Source organism: Momordica charantia (assembly GCF_013281855.1).
Source record: "Momordica charantia cultivar OHB3-1 chromosome 4 unlocalized genomic scaffold, Mcharantia_2.0 BLBB01000004.1, whole genome shotgun sequence".
NCBI lineage: Eukaryota > Viridiplantae > Streptophyta > Magnoliopsida > Cucurbitales > Cucurbitaceae > Momordica > Momordica charantia.
Genome location: NW_028275162.1, coordinates 27,938,698 through 27,956,354, shown reverse-complemented (window position 1 = coordinate 27,956,354; position 17,657 = coordinate 27,938,698). Strand labels below are relative to the sequence as shown.

Below are 17,657 nucleotides of genomic sequence, written 5' to 3'. Positions count from 1 at the left end.
AATTTGCATTGAAATTTTGTAAATTGTGACCAAATTGGTTGCATTCTAAAGGTTTAGAGACCAAAACGAAAGTTTTAAAAATATAATAATTAAAAATGAACAAAAGTTGAAAATACAAAAATCAAAATAAATATTTTTAAAATACAAGTACCAAAATGAACCAAAGTGAAATGCAAAGTAACTTAAATAGTATTTAAACCAATTTATGGACTCCCATCTCCATTCTTTCATTTTCAAGATTTTGTATTCTTTTAAGTACAACAATCGTGTCTAAGATCGGAGTTCCAACCAAGACTTTTTATCATATATGTCCCAGCCAGTTGAACTAACCGTGGACCATTTCTAATATTTTGTATGCGGAAAGAAAATGACTTCTTTTTTTTTAAAAAATAAATATGATAGTAGTATAAAACTAATTTATTTGAGGCTCATTCAAAGCCATGTGTTTGTTGCCCATAATCCCCATGTGTCGTGTTCCCATCCATCTGTCCAAATAAGCACACCTCTTGTAGCCCATGAACTGCCCATAAATAAAAACATTTTGATTGTTCATAAAATGGTGTCAACAATCAAACTTGAGTTCAACTTCACTTTTACTTTTTCCTGTCAATCTAATCCTAGTTCAACTTGTTAAGACATTATCTTTTAGCGGAAGGTTTCTCGATCCTGATTCCCTACCCCACCCCCTAACTGAACTAAAAAAGTTAGAAAAAATAAGTTTCCACCATGAATTTCAAAGCCATGAGTAACTAAAGTCAGGTCTAATCCACTATTAGCTATCATACAAGAAGATTCCAAAACCTATGTTCCTATACACATTAATGGCACCTCAAGAGAAAAGGATTGTAAAATTCTTCTCACTGTACTAAAATGGGACAAGAAATTTAGTTACAGTATCAGATGTGGGCCCAAGTATGAATATGTTTTGATACAAGAAAATCATACCAATAATCAGCTCAAAGTTTGGTAGCCTAATGGCCCTTCTGTTGATCCTTGAAGTTTTTTGTCATTCCTTCCCATTAGAGATGGCATCCATGGAAAAAGTCTTCCCAGTTCATTGCTTATTGAATTATGCCTCACCTGCTTGTTGTTTATCCCAAATTTTGATCTTTCAATGGCTTCCATTATGTCTTCCCTCGTTATGGTTTCACCACCTGCAAAAAAGAACAAGAAAAACACGGAATGATGTCCAGGACTGCTCGAAAACTCTTCAGGATCTTGCGCGCAAGATGTACATTCAGTTATTGTCCTAGCTATAATGATCGTTTTTTAAAAGAAGGGTGTTGCAAGTCGAGAAATGGACCGACCTCTACGAGCAGTGAGTAATGCTGCTTCATTAACGATATTTGCAAGATCAGCACCCACGTAACCAGGGGTTAGTGAGGCTACTAGACTGCATACCAAGTTCAGGTCTTCCTTGAGCGGGACTTCTCTTAAATGTACTGCCAAGATTTTTCTCCTCCCTTCTTCGTCGGGCTCTCCTACGAGGATTTTTCTCGAGAATCTACCGGGTCTGCATAGGGCAGGATCCAAGGCTTCGGGTCTATTAGTTGCTGCTATAACGATCACTTTCATGTCTGACTCGAATCCATCCATTTCGGTTAGCAACTATGGTAATTGGGAAAGAAGCCAAGTAAGATTATGGAATTTTTACTGACACTATACTGCAAATAGTTTTAGAGAGAGAGATGATTACATTCTAACCTGAGATTACCTGGTTCAATGTTTGGTCGCGTTCATCGTTGAAACTTCTACCTCGTTTCCCTCCAACCGCATCAAGTTCATCGATGAATATGATTGATGGTGCACATTTTCTTGCCACGTTAAAAAGGTCTCTGATACGTGCAGCCCCTCGCCCAACAAACATTTCAACAAACTCACTGGCAGATACACTGAAAAACGGAACTCCTGCTTCTCCTGCCACAGCTCGTGCAAGGAGCGTTTTCCCAGTTCCTGGAGGACCTACTAACAGTACACCTCTAGGAAGCTTTGCTCCTAATTTCTGGTAGTTAATGGCTCCTTGAAGACATGATACTACCTATGGTCATAAATTTCGTCAATAGAGAAAAAGAAATAAGTTGCTCGACTTAAAGTCTTTGCACTTTAACTTGAATTCTACTTTAGCCCCTAAACTTTGTACCCTATTGACCCGCTTCTCATGTCTCATGTATGATTAAATGTCGAAATTGATTCGTTGATAGGATATACTAGGTACTTTGAACTTGAACAACATTGAAACCTTATATATCTACACAATTAATTTAAAGAACATAGTTTAAAACAAGGAACATGTAAGAGCCATATTGTTCCATCTTCTGCATTGAAACCAAGCACACAAGATGGCATCCTTGGTCAGTAAATGAAGCTTTAAATAGCTTACCTCCATGAGCTCCACTTTGGCACCGTCTACGCCTTCCACATCATCAAATCCAACCATTGGACTATTCGGTTTACGCTTTTTTGCAGTGGTATTCGATGCAGAAAGTTGACGATAGAGAAGCCACATGAGAGGAATCAAAGGAATCCATAAAGATATGATGGTTATCAATGTAGTTCTCATCGACATTAAAACCGATTGAGGGGCTGAGCTATAAGTAGTTCCCTTTTCTCTCATCAAACTAAGCAGAAACTTTTCATCACGGTCAACTTTCCTAGTCGAAAATTGCCACTCAGGAGTCACAGCACGGCTTCTCCTTCTAGAAATCTTCGTCAATAAATTTACTCTTGGGGATTGAACAGTTCCTGATTCGTCATTCATTCCCTTATCACTGCCATCAGAAATATCTCCTAATGGTGGTTTGCTATCTGAGCCTTGAATAGACTCCGTAAAACTCCGGTTAAAATATATCCGACGAGATCCCTCCTCGAGTAGAACTTTCGTGACAGTTCCATTCTGAAGGCTGGTTACGAAATCTGAATATGGAACACTTTTAGAAGGTGGGACTGCTGTTATTCTCAGAAACAAATAGCATAGCCCCAAAACAATGGAAACTGAAGCAGAAAAGGTCACCTTCCTAATATTCTTCCTAAAAAATGTCCCTACATTGTTCAGAGCTGATCTAACAGAAACTGTTCTCAATCTTATAGACAACAATCTCAACCTCGGGCGTAATCTCAAAGCAAATTTTCTTCTCAAATTGTTGTTTCTTCTACTACCCAGATGGGGCATTTTATCATTCATCAAATGCCCCAGTTTACAGTTACAAGATAATCCACGCCGTGATTTACAGAACTTGCTCAACTCTAAACAGGAAAATCGCCTCTGCCCATTTAACATTAACTTAAATCTACAACTACAGAGCAACTCAGAATTAAAATTTCTGCACGTAGCAGTAAACGCCACGGAAGGAAGAGCAACAGAACTACAAGAAAGGTTTCTATACCTCCAAAAGGACCTCTCGCTGCTAACATGAGCTCCCAAGCTTCCTGGAGGTAGAGAGTACCCATTATTGCAAAAAACAGAAAGGCCCGCCATTAAAATCCCACCTGGGTTATTGAGATGACTGAAAAGGGAGATTAATGGAACAAGAGGGAAGAAAGATGAGGGAGAAAGAAGAAAAGGGTATCTCGGAAATGTTGAAAGGGATTGGAAATACAGGGGTTTGGATGCTTGAGAATGTCATGGCAAGAGGAAGTTGCAGGGTTTTTAGGTTTAAGATCAAGAAGATGAATGTGGGTTTGGCGTATGTGGCTCAGAAGGATGGAAAATGACATCCAGGGATGTCGATTTATGGAAAATCGGGAATTGGGGCTGCGATTTTACACAAGGGAGGGATGAATTTTGAGTAAATTTTAAGGAACAGAACAGAACATATCATTTGAAAATGAAATCATCTCTCTCTTATCCATCCACGCTTCCTTGGGTTTTCCTTTTGGGGTTCGCTGAAAAATGGAGGGGAAAAATACAACTCTTTAACTCCCTCCCACACAAATTAGATAGTTTTCTTCAAGAGTGTTCATAAAGGTTGGATTTTTATGCCACATTTCATTCGATTCTTTGGTTTACGTGTTACAAAATTGAAATGAACTAAACTAAATTGAGACTACCAATTTGTTTCATTAAATTATTTGATTTAGCATTTTTTTTTCTGGTTTCAAACAATGAGGTGGATGGAATAGGGTAGAGATTTGAACTTAATCTAATCATGATTTTAACATAGTTAAAACTTTGATTGAGAATTGAGATTTTTATTTATTAAAATTTTATAAATTAAGCCTAGTAAATTTAAAATTGATAAACAAAATCAAAATTGAATGAGTCTTATCAATAAAATTGCTAATGCCCAATTGTAGAATTCTGGTTTCGTTAATCATTCTAACCAGATATCATTAATAATTATTCTCGATGATTGAAAAAAATCGAATATAACTATAAACACCAATATTTAAAATATCGATAGTACAGACATATACTCATAAGTATTGTTTCCAATAATAAATACAATATGTTTAAAATGAAATGGGCTGAAAAAAGAGCCAACTTGTGTGGTGAGTTCTGAACATTTCCTCCGCTATTAAACCTGCCTAAATGTAGAGCAACTCCAACAGCATCATGACAAGTGTCACTTTTATGCAAATCACAAGCTGCCACGTGGCATGCAAGCTACTAACTATGGCACTACACGTGTCAATTGGTGATTCGGTCTAAACTACTATATAAATCACAACAAGCTTGGAGTCCCACATCAACAAACTTCATAGCCATACTCATCACCTCTTCAAATTCTCCTATCTTTATGTTTTCTTAATTTCTCTCCACGCAAAAGAAAATGGCCGACAACTCCCAAAAGATGGCTTACCATGCCGGAGAAGCAAAGGGTCAAGCTCAGGTTCACTTTCTCCCCTCATTACTATTTACATTCAACTATATCATTATTTTATAATTCCAATAGTTGATGATATAAATGGTAGTCGTGAATATTTAATTCTCGGTATAATGAATGGGGTGTAATTGGTAACATATTGGGTTGTACAGGAGAAGGCGAGCAATTTGATGGACAAGGCGAGTGATAAAGCCCAATCAGCCAAAGAGTCAGTGCAAGAGGCAGGACAACAAGTGAAGGCCAAAGCACAGGGAGCTATTGATGCCGTCAAAGATGCTGCAAATAAATGAAACCCGCCCCTTGTTTGAGATGACCTATTTTCTTTAAATTACTTATCATTTTTCTTTTTATTTTTGCTTAGTTTTTTTTTTCTTTTTCTTTGATTAAAAACTCTTACAATAAGGGTTTTATTTTCATTTTGTGTAAAAAAGAGCTCGCGTATGGCGCACGAGCCTTCTCTTCAATAAAAATGATGCCGACTAAAATTTTAAGCGTATAAAGTTTAAGATTTGACAAAAGTAGTATAGTCTAAATCCAACTTGAATTCAAATGTAACGTACAACATACCCAATATAATAGTTTGATGTTATTAATAATATTTGCTGACTCATTATTTATTTTATTTTTTATTTGTTAAGAAACTCGTCCGTTACAGGATTCTGAATGCACTATAAATTACCTCTCTCCCGCCACGCATTTGGTTTCACCAAACGAGAGACCAAGAATTATCTACTTGCAACCGAAATTAGGGTTTCTAATCGCTGTTCTGAATTCTGATCCAGAAATTCTCAAGTTCTTCCGGTAACGATTTCTCTCTTCTTCGGCATCATTTGATCTCTCATTTTCTGGTCTCGAATTCGGCGATTTCTTTCATCGATTGGGGTTTGATTGAACTTGAAGGCGGTATAGAAGTGTGTTTTGTTGGTGATCGCGATCGCAGAGCGGCCTTCTTGGTTTCGAGTTTTCGTTCTTGTGCGTAAATTTCCTGGCTTGTCGATTTTTCAATTCGTGATTTTGAGGATAAGAATTGATTTTGTGCTTGGATTAGAAGATGTATCTTGCGTTTTCCGGAGTTGGGATCTTAATTTCATGGCGATTGTTTATTTCATTTAGATTATGATCTCGTTTGAATGTTGTTAGAAGTAATTCATCCCTATCGTCTCATCATTTGTCTGTTGTTTGAACGATGAAATATTTTTCCTAAAACTAGGGATCAAGGATCTTGGAAGGGATGAGCATCCTATAGATTTTTTAAAATAAACTCCGTGGCTTACAACTTGATGATTTATGTTTTTCGAACGCTTCGATCAGCAAGACAGAGCGAAGAATGAAAAGAGAGGCAATTGCCCTGGTTTGTCTTGGATTTAAAATATAATATAAAAAAGTTACGACCAATAATAATTTTGTTCTCGATTTATTTTGTTTGATTATCACTTTTCTTAAATTTTAAAAAAGAAAAACAGGTTCTTGAAACTACTTTTTTTTTTTAGTTTTCAAAATTTGACTGATAACAAAATTAAGGAAAGACAAATTTAGAAACACTGTTAAAATAGTTATCAAACGGGGATTAGAGTTCTCTTTCTAATATGCCCCAATAAATTTTTAAAATTTTAAAAATTATATATAAAAAGATTTAGAATGTTCAAACTTTTAAGTGCCCTAATTTTAAGTTTAGGAGTCTACTCTCGAGTGATTTTAGATAGATTCACGTTCACTGTATATAGTTTGTATGGCAACGAGTCCATTCAGCTGCCCTCCTTCTGTGTGCGTTTTTTTAACCTTCCGACTTGTTTGTTTTGAAACATTAAATTATTTGTAATATCTATTATTCATCAATGACTTCTCTTGATGGGTTCATATTCTTGGCTTCTATTTGAAATTTCATCACTTTTCAGATTATATTTTCCTCGTTTTCATTTGAGCCTAAGCTTTTATTTCTCACATTAAATAAGATATTTACTGTCGTTTCATTATATGGAATATAAATTGCTCTTCATTCAGTGGTCTGATGACTTAAACTCTTATATAATATCTTTTTTATTTCTCTTAATGAAGTTTTGATGAGTACTGATCTTTAGTTGTGATTTTTAATCCAGGGAATAGGGAAGGAATTAACCGATGGACTCCCAAGTGTGAGAGAAGTCTAGTAGTAGTATAAGTAAATTCATCCATTTCGAAGCTCCCCTTGGTTACATCACCGAAGACGTTCGACCTCGTGGCAATATGAAGAAGTTAAAATCTGCTGCTTACTCCAACGTAAGTACCCAGTTGCTGTATGATCAAATATCTAATCTTTTTGTTGTTTGCTATTCGTATTGGCAGAATGTGCTCGCAAGCCATCCAGACATCCCCCATACAATGACGCGTGATCTCTCTGAGTTGTACACTTGTAAGTTCTCTTCTTTTCTGTGTCACTCTGTAGTCTTGTCCTGTTGGTCACTCTGTTTTCAACAACACCAATTTCCTCGAAAGTTTGGATAGACAAGATGACAGTCCCTGCTATTGGATTTGAGGGCTTCGAATCTTTCTCGTTCTCTGAGCTAGGAATCTTCGCTGGCCCTGGAGGAATGGGGTTACATAGTTTGTCGAAAGTTAAGTTAGATGAAATCGTAGGTTCCCTGTCAATTGAATGACTTTGTTGATTCTTACATAGCCTATTTTCGTATTCTCACAAAGTTATTATCGAAACCTGTGGGACTACTAAGTTGGTTCTCTCAATCCATGTCATACTCAAACAGATGGTAGCTTCCTCTTCCTGGAGGAAGTAACTGTTGTGATGATCCATGTGAAGAGATTGAAACTAACTTCGGTTCTGTTGTGTGTATCAGTGGAACAAGCCAAAGATATTGTGGACTAATTACAAAGGTGAAAGGGTTGGGGAACTAGTTTGGATAGAGAGAGAAATTAGAGAGGGAAAAGAAAAGTTAGCTATGAGCGAATTAAAAGTATGCTGGAGATTTGAATATTAATTCTCTTAAACAGTTAAATTATGTTTAGGTTGACAAAATTAATTAATGTCTTTCTAGAGTGGTTTAGTCTTAAAAAATTAAGACTCTACCTTTCTTTTTGATTTGTTATCAATATCGTGGAATATCAAAAGATTGTCGTATTGTCATATTTCTTTGACTAAGGAATTTTTTGGAGAAAATTATTTATAGATAAATGTGAAAGAAGTGAGACCAACATTATAATTTCGAAGAGGGACAAAACATTAAATAACGTACCCCCATAATTTTCAAGAACAGCTATGCTACTTAGATGTTGAGCATCAAAATTGTAACACATAAATTGAGACTTTTTAATATATAATATTATTTTCTATATAAGACACGTCTTTTTATATGCTTAAATAATTAATAACATGAGCTTAGTTCAGCGGTATGTTTCTAACCAAAAGATCACGAGTTTGAATTTTCGTACACATATTGTACTTAAAAAAACAATTAATAAGAGGCAATAATAATGCCTTTTATATAGAAGGAAAAATTGAAAAAAAAATAGAAGAAGAACAAGAAATGAGATCGAGTTTATAATGTCTTGCTAATAAAAAAAGTATTTTGAAGAAAGATTTTTTTTTAAACGAAAATTAGAATTATTTATCTATAATATAACTACCATTTAAAGTAATTTCTTATTGAAAGAGTAGAGTTGAATAACTCAGCCCTAAAAATACACATCTCTCTCGAGTCTCACGTGTGGCACCTAGTCAATTGGCCAAAGCTCCAATAACATGATGACAAGTGTTACCTCCCCAATAGTAATATATACTTACACGTGTCAATCACTAAATCTATTCAAAACCACTATATAATGACACCAATCGATTAAGTTTTTCATCCATATTCGAACTCACCATTCTTTTAATTTTAATCAATCAATTGTGTAAATTAGAGAAGAGGCAAAAAAATGGCAGACTCCTCCCAAAAGATGAGCTACCATGCTGGAGAAGCCAAGGGGCAAGCTGAAGAAAAAGCGAGCAATCTAATGGACAAGGCGAGCAATGCAGCTCAATCCGCCAAAGAAACCATGCAAGAGGCTGGGCAACAAATGATGGCCAAGGCTCAAGGTGCAGTCGAGGCTATCAAGGATGCCACGGGCCTCAACAAATGAATCGTTTCGCTTCGGTTCGTGCTTATAATGCACAAGTTTTTTTCTCTATTTTCTTTAGGGTTTTATTGCTTTTTGGCTTTGGAGGGCTTCTTTTTGTTTGTGGGTTATTCTAATTGATTTCCCCCTTTGCCAAGAGAGGAGAGAGCTGAGTTCTATGATGTGTTAGTTCCTCTCTTCATTAATATTATATATATCCATAAGATTTTCTTATTAACTTGGCTGATTATTTATGTTAAATTTAAATATTTGGTGGATCTAAAATTAATAAGGGTTGATGGGATTGTATTTTGTTCATGAAAGAGATTGAATTAGAAAAATGATGAGGGACAAAACTATTTAGAATTTTACTATTAAAGTAGAAATTCTTGTTTAGATCCTAAATAGAAGGTTAAACTTACGGGGAAAATATAATAAAACAATTAAATTAGATTGAAAGAAAAATTGAAAGAAAAATTATTTGAACAGAGATAGAATGAATGCACTATTTTTTGTAATTTGCTTCAAATGGTGTATATTTATGAACAATTAAAAAGTAGTAAAAATGGCCAACTTGGACTCTTGAGCATATTGGTAACATATATATATATATTGGAAGATCGAAGTACTTTTAAATGATTGAACTTAATTTAATACTACCATGAAATATTTGTATTGAGTTATTTTTAGAAGGCATGAGAAAATAAATAATCTATAAAGAATTATCGAAAGGAATAACATTGAAACAATTATATATCAATATATAATATCTTCTGTATGGCAAGTAAAAAAATAGTTTTAAAAGTAATAATAATTTCAGGTTGGTTCAATTGAACCTCAAAATTATTTTAGGCAAACCCTTTGATTCTCATTTATTCGAACCGAATTCAAACAGGTTTATAATCCCGGATTGATAGAGTTTTTTGAGTCATTCAATTTTTTTAACATCTCTAATTTAAAATGGTAGATAATTACAAATCACACCCTTACTTTGGAATAAAAAAAATAGTGTATGTGTCTTGCAGAATAGGTAAATGAGTACAATTTTTTTTAGGTTTGTTTTAATTTAAATTTATATTGTAGTTATTGATGTTGTTTGATCATGATATTGAGGAAAGATAGAAAAATTAACAACTAAACTTTGTGGGGGTGATTTTCGACATGATATGTGACACATCTTGATTGAATAACGAAAGTTAATGACACGACCCGTCCCAAAACACCTATTAGTCCTGGAATGAGTCGCGCCGACCACAGATTCCGACTAACTACGAAGTCAATGGTCAACTTCTTCTTATCTCTAACCTGAATTTTGACTAACAAACTCTGAATGAATGCACGATAAAAAAAATAATCTTAACAAAACCACCAGTCTTACACAAATCCTCAACTACTTTGGATGGCAGAAGTTGAACTAAATTCTCCTGGAAACTCAGAAGAAAATATTCTCAGTGAGTGATAAGTTAATAAAAAAATATTCTCGTAAAACTTCTTTCATAAACAACTGAAATTCAACTCTTAAAATAAACTTCATAAATTGAAGTAACAACATTCTCATTTAAATCTCATAAAACTTGAGCAATTAAAAACTCAGTAAACTTTCTCAAGATAAAACTTGCAACAATAATTTCTTTCTAGGCAAACCGAAAAGACAACACTCCCAAGTTCAGGATTTGGACCAAGATTCGGAATCCATATTTGGTCCTAATCGCCCCGGTATTCCTGTGCATCCCCTGCGACCTAGTTACGCCAACTTCTCAACCTGCTATAAAACACATTTTAAAACATATAAAACATTCTTCTTTCAAACATAAAACAGATAGATAAAATTGAACATCATACATGTATCCATATTATATTCTAGTCTACGCAGTAGAGTAATCTCAATACACACAACAAAATAATTCTTGAAGTCAAATGGTGCTAAAGACCTTCTATTTCTGGGTATACTATAGAAACACATTCACATATCATATGGGTAATCACATAGATACAATAACATAGTAGTTTGAAAACTTCTTTCTCAGTCTCATAAACTGTTATAAAATTCTTCTTTTCTTCTTTCTAAGAACATTTCTAACTTTCTCGAACATTTCTTTGGAATCATAAAGCATTTCTAAATTCTCAAAAACATTTCTAATTTCTCGAACAAACATATTTTCTTTCATTCTCAGCAGAAATGCTAAATCATACGTATTATATATATTTTCTCATAAATTATATATCAATAGATATCCAAAACATTTAATAAAATAACCACTCACAAATTCCAATAATAATATCCAAAACATTTAGTAAAGTAACAACTCATAAATCCTTTAAACTCGGTCGTCATTTGCTCCAATTTCTGCCCAACCTAAAATATCTATTTAATACCAAATTATTTCACTTGATTCCAACGTCAACTAATTCTAAACTTTAATCTCAATATATTTCAACAAAACCAATTATCCAAATTTTCCCATTCTCTCCAAATACTGTCTCTGTTTATGTTTTAATTACAATTTCTTTCTCTCTCTTCAGCAACCTCTCACCTTTCTCTGCCCTTTCTTCTTCCCATTTCTTTCCATTTTTATAGTCATTACACCACCCCAAAAATTCATCTAATAATATCAAACATTCTCAATTTCAGTCTCCAACTCAGCAATGGTTCGAAATGACATCAATTCCTCACGGTCTTCCATCTTTCCCTCTCTGTTTTTTTTCTTTCTTTTCTTCGTTCTTTCCACTTACACCATACACACGTGCCTTTCTCCAAAAATTACTTTTTTTTTTTTTCAAATGAATCATTTCTACAATGTTGTTCAATTGGGTTATTTGCCTGTTTTAAATAATAATAATAATAAAATTGATGTGCAGTTTGAAATTGCCACATTCCCCTGTTTAATTTACATTTTCAAAATAATATTTATTTATTTTAGTTCATTCAGATTATTATTTCAACAATGTTCAATTGTTAACCATGTTTTATTTTGCACAAAAATATGTAACACTGAAAGGAATTTATATAAATTTATCGTGAGAAAACTCTAACAAAGAGCTCTCTTTAACATTTGTTCACAAAAAGATGTCATTGTGACAAATCCTACTAAAAAGTGAATAAAGCAAATGAAATCCAAAATTTAAAAAAAAAAAAAAAAAAAAAAACCCATCGTATCAAAATTATTCTTTCACTCACGTAAAGAGAGAGAAAGGGTTGGAAATACCCTGTGCTTTAAAAATAATAGTATTAAAAAGAAAGTGTGGAAACACAAAAACTTCATTTGTTCGTGCCAGTAGCATCTTTGACAGCATCAGCTGCATCCTGTGCTTTGGCCTTCATTTGTTGTCCAGTCTCTTGCATTGATTCCTTGGCTAATTGGGCTGCATCGCCTGCCTTATCCATCAGATTGCTCGCCTTCTCCTGCATAAGAACACAAACCCCCCTTGTTACCAATTACACTCTTAATCATCAAACACTCAACAAACAACATATTTATCAACAACTACCATTTATATTTACGTGTAGTATCAACTTTTAAAAATAAGATTAGGTGACCCATCGAATAAAATCATAAATCAAGACAGTAACACTTTATATTTGGTTACATTGTCAGCAATGTTAGTCATGTGAATATTTTCATATTTTTTTTAATACAACATGTGGAGTTGGGGAATCGAATCTACAATCTCTTTATTAGAGATATATGTCAATTAATGACGATATCACAATATGTATCATAAATTATTGTCACATTTAAGGTTCACAAAATAAAATAAGGACATGATTGAATATAAATGATGGGTACTATGTAGTATATTTTTCGAAAAAAAAAAGAACCATGTAGTAACAAAAAATGGAAAAAAAAAAAGGTAAAAGCAATGTTTGAAGAACCTGAGCTTCGCCTTTGGCTTCTCCAACATGGTAAGCCATTTTCTGAGAGTTATCTGCCATTTAATTTTTTTTAGAGAGATTTAAAAAGTACAAAGTGATTAAAAATTTGTAAAGGGCTAAAGTGAATAAAATTCTCAAAATTTGTTTGATGATGAACTTCAAGCTGCTTAAATTTATAGGGTGGTTTTCATGGGATCAATGTTTGACACGTGTAAGTATCATGCCACGTGTCAGCAAGTTATTGGAGCTGTTGTATATAAAGACCCATTGACCGGGCAGGCAAGACGGATTCGTTTTTTCTAAAAAATGATTTACCAAAAATTATTTTTGGAAAACTATTTACTCTAAATTTAGAGTTTTTTGAAATTAATCCTATTTTCAATTTTTTCTTTTAGAAACAAAGCCCTTAGCACAAAAATAAAAAATAATAATAATAAAAAATAAAAAATAACATTTTTGCCTTCTAGTTCTAGTAAATGAGTGAAGTACATAAAAAAAAAAAGTTTTGATGTCTATTATGCTAAGCTCTACACTACACATTTTGTATGAGACGAAGGATTTTCGAATTAGGGTGAATTTGCTCGGCCTGGTCGGATCATGTGCTCCGACTTGGTCGACTTGACTTACGTCGCTTTATTGCTTACTTTAGATGATTTTCATACTATAATTTTACCATAATTCTTTTACAACACAAGGATTGGGAGTAGAGACTTGAATCTTGATGTTACATGTCTTGAGCTATGTTTCGATTGTCAATTTTTTCTCTAGATTTTTTCTTATTATTTAATCAAACACTATATATACCTGAAATATAAATTAAAATGAAACACTAATTGACATGTTGGCAAAATGAATTTTTTTTTACCAAGAATACAATATTTTTAAAATGACAGAAATATCCTAACATAAATTATTACCATTTCCACCCTATGGAAAAAGATGGGAAGCAGTCAAATTCCTAAGAACAGCAACAAAAACAAAACTTTGTGATTTAGATTTGGACACTACTTGTCTACCCTGGTTGTAACAGCTCCAATGATTGATTGACACGTGGAATAGTGTCTGACGATGTAGTATTAGTAATTCTCAACAAATTTTAACACGGCTGAATTGTAAAATCAAGTTCAACAACTTACCATTGAGAAGCTAAATCAAAATTAAATAAATATCTAACCTATAGAGAAAATTATGTGTAGCCGTTGTAATCATATATCTTTAATAATTTGTTTGATAGATTAAAAGAAAATCAAATACAACTATAAACACCTCAAATTTTACCCATATATATTTACAATTCTTCTACTATAGTTCATTTTTAGAATTATTTCAATTAATTTTGGTCCATTCGACACATTGGATTCTTAAAAAAGAAGGTAAACTAGTGCTTTTGCAAAGAGGCAAAAATGGTAGAATTACTTTTTTTTTTCCTTTTTCGGAAAATAATTAAAAGAACAGAAGTAATATATTGATTTTAATTTTTAGAAATGTCAATGAAATATTAGAAAAGTAGTTAAAATGTTGATAAAATAACTTAAAATAAAATGGGCTAAAAAAAGAGCCAACTTTTGTGGTACATTTTGAACACTTCCTTGCCCAAATGTAGAACAATTCCAACAGCATCATGACATGTGTCACTCCTTTAAGCTGCCACATGGCAGTCTGAGTTACCATATAAATCACAAGAAGCTTGAGATTTCACATCAACAAACCTTCAACTCTACAAGTTCTCATCTCTCTCTATTTTCTTAATTTCTCCCCGCACCAAAAGAAAATGACCGACAACTCCCAAAAGATGGCTTACCATGCCGGGGAAGCTAAAGGCCAAGCTCAGGTTCACTTTCGCTACTCGTTAAATTTAATTAACTATTGATATGATTGGATATAAGTGGTTATCTCATAAGTCGGTTTAACTGGTAACATATTGGTTCTCTTTAATGTAGGAGAAGGCATCCAATTTGATGGATAAGGTGGATGATGCAGCCCAATCAGCTAAGGAGTCGGTGCAAGAGGCAGGACAACAAATGAAGGCAAAGGCACAAGGAGCTGTTGATGCTGTCAAAGATGCCGCGAATAAATGAAGCCTGATTTTTTCATTTCTCCTTAAGTCGTTTTTGTGAGATCACCTATTTTTCCAATGACTTTTCATTTTTTTATTTTTACTTAGTTTTATTTTTCTTCTTTTTCTTGAATTAAAAGCTCTTACAATAAGGGCTTTATTTTCATTTTTGTGTAGAAGAGAGCTGGCATATGGCTCCTGAGTCTTTTCTTCATAATAAGAATGAATTATGACTAATTAATTATGTAGCTGGTTGTTTATGTTAACTTTATATTTGATATATATATATATATATATATATATATATATATATATATATATATTTAAAAGGCTCGAGTGCAAAATATAACATAATTAACAATCTAACATTCTATAAATAATAATTCGGAAAATGTAAATATTGGCAATTTCAAAATGTGGCATGACGCAAAATATGACACAGTAACATTTTTTTTTTTTGGAAGAGTCAGAACAATATCAATGATTTTAACTTTTTTATATAGTATATTTGAAAAAATAAAAACTATTTGATAAAATAAAAACTACACAATAATTACAAACATTGAAAGCATATTGAATCGAATTCTAAAGTATGCCCACCCAGTAACAAAATTTGAACCTTTTAAATGAAAATTTTAATTAATTACTGGACTTCATTTAAGTTATTACGAATAAATCTAATAAAGACGCAAATATAATTCGAATTATTTTTAGTGAATATAGACATTATATAATTTCAACTCAAATTTCTAAGAATAATTATATAGAAAGAGATTAGTGGGAATAATTATATAATTGAAAATTTTGTATATTTATAGAGAGAACTGAATAGTATTAGAATTAATAAAGAAAAGATGTGCGAGAGAATGATGAGTGTTTAAAAAATATATTACTAATATTTTAAGTGTTGAATTATATTTAAATTAACTATTAATTTCGTGGAAAATAATAATAAAATTAAGTGAAGGTAGAAATGTGTTTTGAACTATATATTTCGTGGAAAATATAATACTAATATAGTTTAGAAAATAGACGCCTCACAAGAGCCCAAGTTGTGGTAATTTTTTTAAATGTTAGTGTTTAATTTTAATTTATATTTTAGCGATGGAGTTTGATGGAGTAAAAAAAAAAACTAATTAGAGAAACTAATTGTTACCCTCAACATATTATTTAACTAAGAAAAAGACTAAATAAAAAATTCTATTATTATTATGTATTTGACTACTCTACCAAAGGCTAAAAAAGTAAATTAAATTTGGAATTTCTTTTTATTTTCTCGCAAAAAACTTGAAAGCTAAAATAAGTTGATTTAAAAAAAAATCTAAATTTTGAGTAAGTCTCAAAAAAACAATTTTTTGGTAAATCAATTTCTTTTAGAAAAGCGAACACTTCTTGATTGCACCTGGTTAATAGGTCTTATATATAACAGATCCATTGACTTTCTGACACGTGGCATGCATAATACCCCCGGTTTGCATTACACGTGTCAAGCATGGATCCCATCAAAACTAATATATAAATCAGAACGATTTAGTTCTCAATCCACCAAATTTGGCGAAATATATTTACTTAATTGGTCATTTTCAGTTTTGTTTAGCTCTTTCTACTTTTTATATCTCCCTTTACAAAAAAATAAATGGCAGATAACTCTCGGAAGATTGGCTTACCATGCTGGAGAAGCGAAGGGCCAAGCTCAAGTTGCTCAATCGTTACCTTTATATTAATTAATATCAAATATTAACATCATTTATATTCGATCATATTATTATTTAGTTGTTGATAAATATCTCGTTTGTTTTGTGTTTCCATTATTAAGAGTATGATTGATTACAAGTTAGGTTTTCTTTTATGCAGGAGAAGGTGAACAATATGATGGACAAAGCAAGTGATGCAGCTCAATCAGTCAAGGAGTCGTCGATGCAAGAGACCGAACAATAAATGAAGACCAAGGCACAGGGAGCAGCTGATGCTGTCAAAGATGCTATTGGCATATGAACAATTGAAGCCTCTGTGTTTTCATTCATTTTCTTTGAGTGCTATTTTGCATGAGTTTTTTTTTTTTTTTTTCAGGTTTGCTTCCAACCCTTTCTTTCTCTTAATGGGAGGGAAAGAATATTTTTTTGTAATGGAGTTTTATTTATTTATTTATTTATTTATTTTGGATTTTGGTTTCATTTGGGTCTATTCATTTTTAGTCGGATTTGTCACAATGACATATTTTGGAACAAATTAAAGAAAGTTCTTTTGTTATAGTTTTCTTACTATAAATTTATATAAATTCTTTTTAGTGTTAAATATTTTTGCTTAGTTTAAACGCTTGAGTGAAAAATATAAGATAGCACAGAAATAGTAATTTGAATAAAAGAGTATATATTTTGGAAAAGTAAATATGAGAATGTGGCAAACTATGCACGAATACATAATGCAGAAGATGGCACAATAACAATTTTTTTTTCTTTCAGAAACATGCACAACAATTATTACTATAATTTAAGGGAAATAAATATCATTATTTTTTGTTTTTTTTAAATGTTATAAAAGTGATTTTTTGTTTGTCTCGTGTAATTGTATAAATTTGCAATTTTATGTTATTTTAATACAATTTAAAACGTAATGCTATATATAAAAATATATACTCCTTTTATGCTATTTTCTAATTCCCTCTTTTTAAAATAATATGTTTGTAATTACTTAAAAAATAACATATATTTGAAAATATTTGAAAAAATAGAAACGTTAAAAGCATATGAATGGAATTCCAAAGTACCCGAAATTTGATCCTTTAATGAAATTTTAAATTGACTACTAAACTTCATTT

General features: G+C 32.4%; 5 protein-coding genes and 1 pseudogene across 11 annotated transcripts; 4 read left to right on the top strand and 2 right to left on the bottom strand.

The window, feature by feature from the left end:
- Window positions 1-746: 746 nt before the first annotated feature.
- On the bottom strand, window positions 747-3,901 carry LOC111006654 (cell division protein ftsH). The gene is made up of 4 exons (XM_022278688.2): window positions 2,381-3,901; window positions 1,715-2,038; window positions 1,308-1,608; window positions 747-1,154 (listed from the first exon to the last, which is right to left on the bottom strand). Exons 1-4 carry the CDS (start codon window positions 3,473-3,475, stop codon window positions 952-954), a joined length of 1,923 nt encoding a protein of 640 aa, XP_022134380.1. The 5' UTR covers window positions 3,476-3,901; the 3' UTR covers window positions 747-951.
- A 769-nt stretch (window positions 3,902-4,670) lies between these two features.
- On the top strand, window positions 4,671-5,323 carry LOC111006690 (uncharacterized). Its single transcript, XM_022278754.2, has 2 exons — window positions 4,671-4,829; window positions 4,976-5,323. Exons 1-2 carry the CDS (start codon window positions 4,770-4,772, stop codon window positions 5,111-5,113), a joined length of 198 nt encoding a protein of 65 aa, XP_022134446.1. The 5' UTR covers window positions 4,671-4,769; the 3' UTR covers window positions 5,114-5,323.
- A 129-nt stretch (window positions 5,324-5,452) lies between these two features.
- On the top strand, window positions 5,453-9,147 carry LOC111006689 (uncharacterized). Of its 6 annotated transcripts, none has more exons than XM_088122637.1 (4): window positions 5,453-5,624; window positions 5,724-5,795; window positions 6,920-7,212; window positions 8,737-9,147. In XM_088122637.1, the coding sequence occupies exons 3-4, from the start codon at window positions 7,047-7,049 to the stop codon at window positions 8,931-8,933; spliced, it is 363 nt and encodes a 120-aa protein (XP_087978763.1). In that variant the 5' UTR covers window positions 5,453-5,624; window positions 5,724-5,795; window positions 6,920-7,046; the 3' UTR covers window positions 8,934-9,147. The 6 variants fall into 6 exon arrangements, with proteins under 6 accessions (XP_087978763.1, XP_022134443.1, XP_022134445.1 ...); XM_022278751.2 differs by having other exon boundaries at window positions 5,453-5,795; window positions 6,920-7,054; window positions 7,146-7,212; XM_022278753.2 differs by having other exon boundaries at window positions 5,453-5,795; window positions 6,920-7,054; window positions 7,146-7,212; window positions 8,715-9,147.
- Window positions 9,148-11,906: 2,759 nt separating this feature from the next.
- LOC111006606 (uncharacterized) lies at window positions 11,907-12,911 on the bottom strand. The gene is made up of 2 exons (XM_022278622.2): window positions 12,784-12,911; window positions 11,907-12,312 (listed from the first exon to the last, which is right to left on the bottom strand). The coding sequence occupies exons 1-2, from the start codon at window positions 12,841-12,843 to the stop codon at window positions 12,169-12,171; spliced, it is 204 nt and encodes a 67-aa protein (XP_022134314.1). The 5' UTR covers window positions 12,844-12,911; the 3' UTR covers window positions 11,907-12,168.
- Window positions 12,912-14,494: 1,583 nt separating this feature from the next.
- Window positions 14,495-15,083, top strand: LOC111006564 (uncharacterized). The gene is made up of 2 exons (XM_022278569.2): window positions 14,495-14,614; window positions 14,724-15,083. Exons 1-2 carry the CDS (start codon window positions 14,555-14,557, stop codon window positions 14,859-14,861), a joined length of 198 nt encoding a protein of 65 aa, XP_022134261.1. The 5' UTR covers window positions 14,495-14,554; the 3' UTR covers window positions 14,862-15,083.
- Window positions 15,084-16,475: 1,392 nt separating this feature from the next.
- LOC148212096 (uncharacterized) lies at window positions 16,476-17,056 on the top strand (annotated as a pseudogene). The gene is made up of 2 exons (XR_015790236.1): window positions 16,476-16,536; window positions 16,694-17,056. The product of XR_015790236.1 is annotated as an uncharacterized LOC148212096 (transcript).
- The last annotated feature ends 601 nt before the right edge of the window (window positions 17,057-17,657 follow it).

Coding starts and splice junctions, on each gene's coding strand:
- LOC111006606 (XM_022278622.2), bottom strand. CDS start 12,843: ATGGCAGATAACTCTCAGAAAATGGCTTACCATGTTGGAGAAGCCAAA. Junction 12,313..12,783: donor AAGCCAAAGGCGAAGCTCAG/GTTCTTCAAACA, acceptor GTTCTTATGCAG/GAGAAGGCGAGCAATCTGAT.
- LOC111006689 (XM_022278750.2), top strand. CDS start 7,047: ATGAAGAAGTTAAAATCTGCTGCTTACTCCAACGTAAGTACCCAGTTG. Junction 7,213..8,736: donor TCTCTCTGAGTTGTACACTT/GTAAGTTCTCTT, acceptor AAAAAATGGCAG/ACTCCTCCCAAAAGATGAGC.
- LOC111006690 (XM_022278754.2), top strand. CDS start 4,770: ATGGCCGACAACTCCCAAAAGATGGCTTACCATGCCGGAGAAGCAAAG. Junction 4,830..4,975: donor AAGCAAAGGGTCAAGCTCAG/GTTCACTTTCTC, acceptor TGGGTTGTACAG/GAGAAGGCGAGCAATTTGAT.
- LOC111006564 (XM_022278569.2), top strand. CDS start 14,555: ATGACCGACAACTCCCAAAAGATGGCTTACCATGCCGGGGAAGCTAAA. Junction 14,615..14,723: donor AAGCTAAAGGCCAAGCTCAG/GTTCACTTTCGC, acceptor TCTTTAATGTAG/GAGAAGGCATCCAATTTGAT.
- LOC111006654 (XM_022278688.2), bottom strand. CDS start 3,475: ATGGCGGGCCTTTCTGTTTTTTGCAATAATGGGTACTCTCTACCTCCA. Junction 1,609..1,714: donor GCGACCAAACATTGAACCAG/GTAATCTCAGGT, acceptor CAATTACCATAG/TTGCTAACCGAAATGGATGG. Junction 1,155..1,307: donor ATTACTCACTGCTCGTAGAG/GTCGGTCCATTT, acceptor TCTTTTTTGCAG/GTGGTGAAACCATAACGAGG.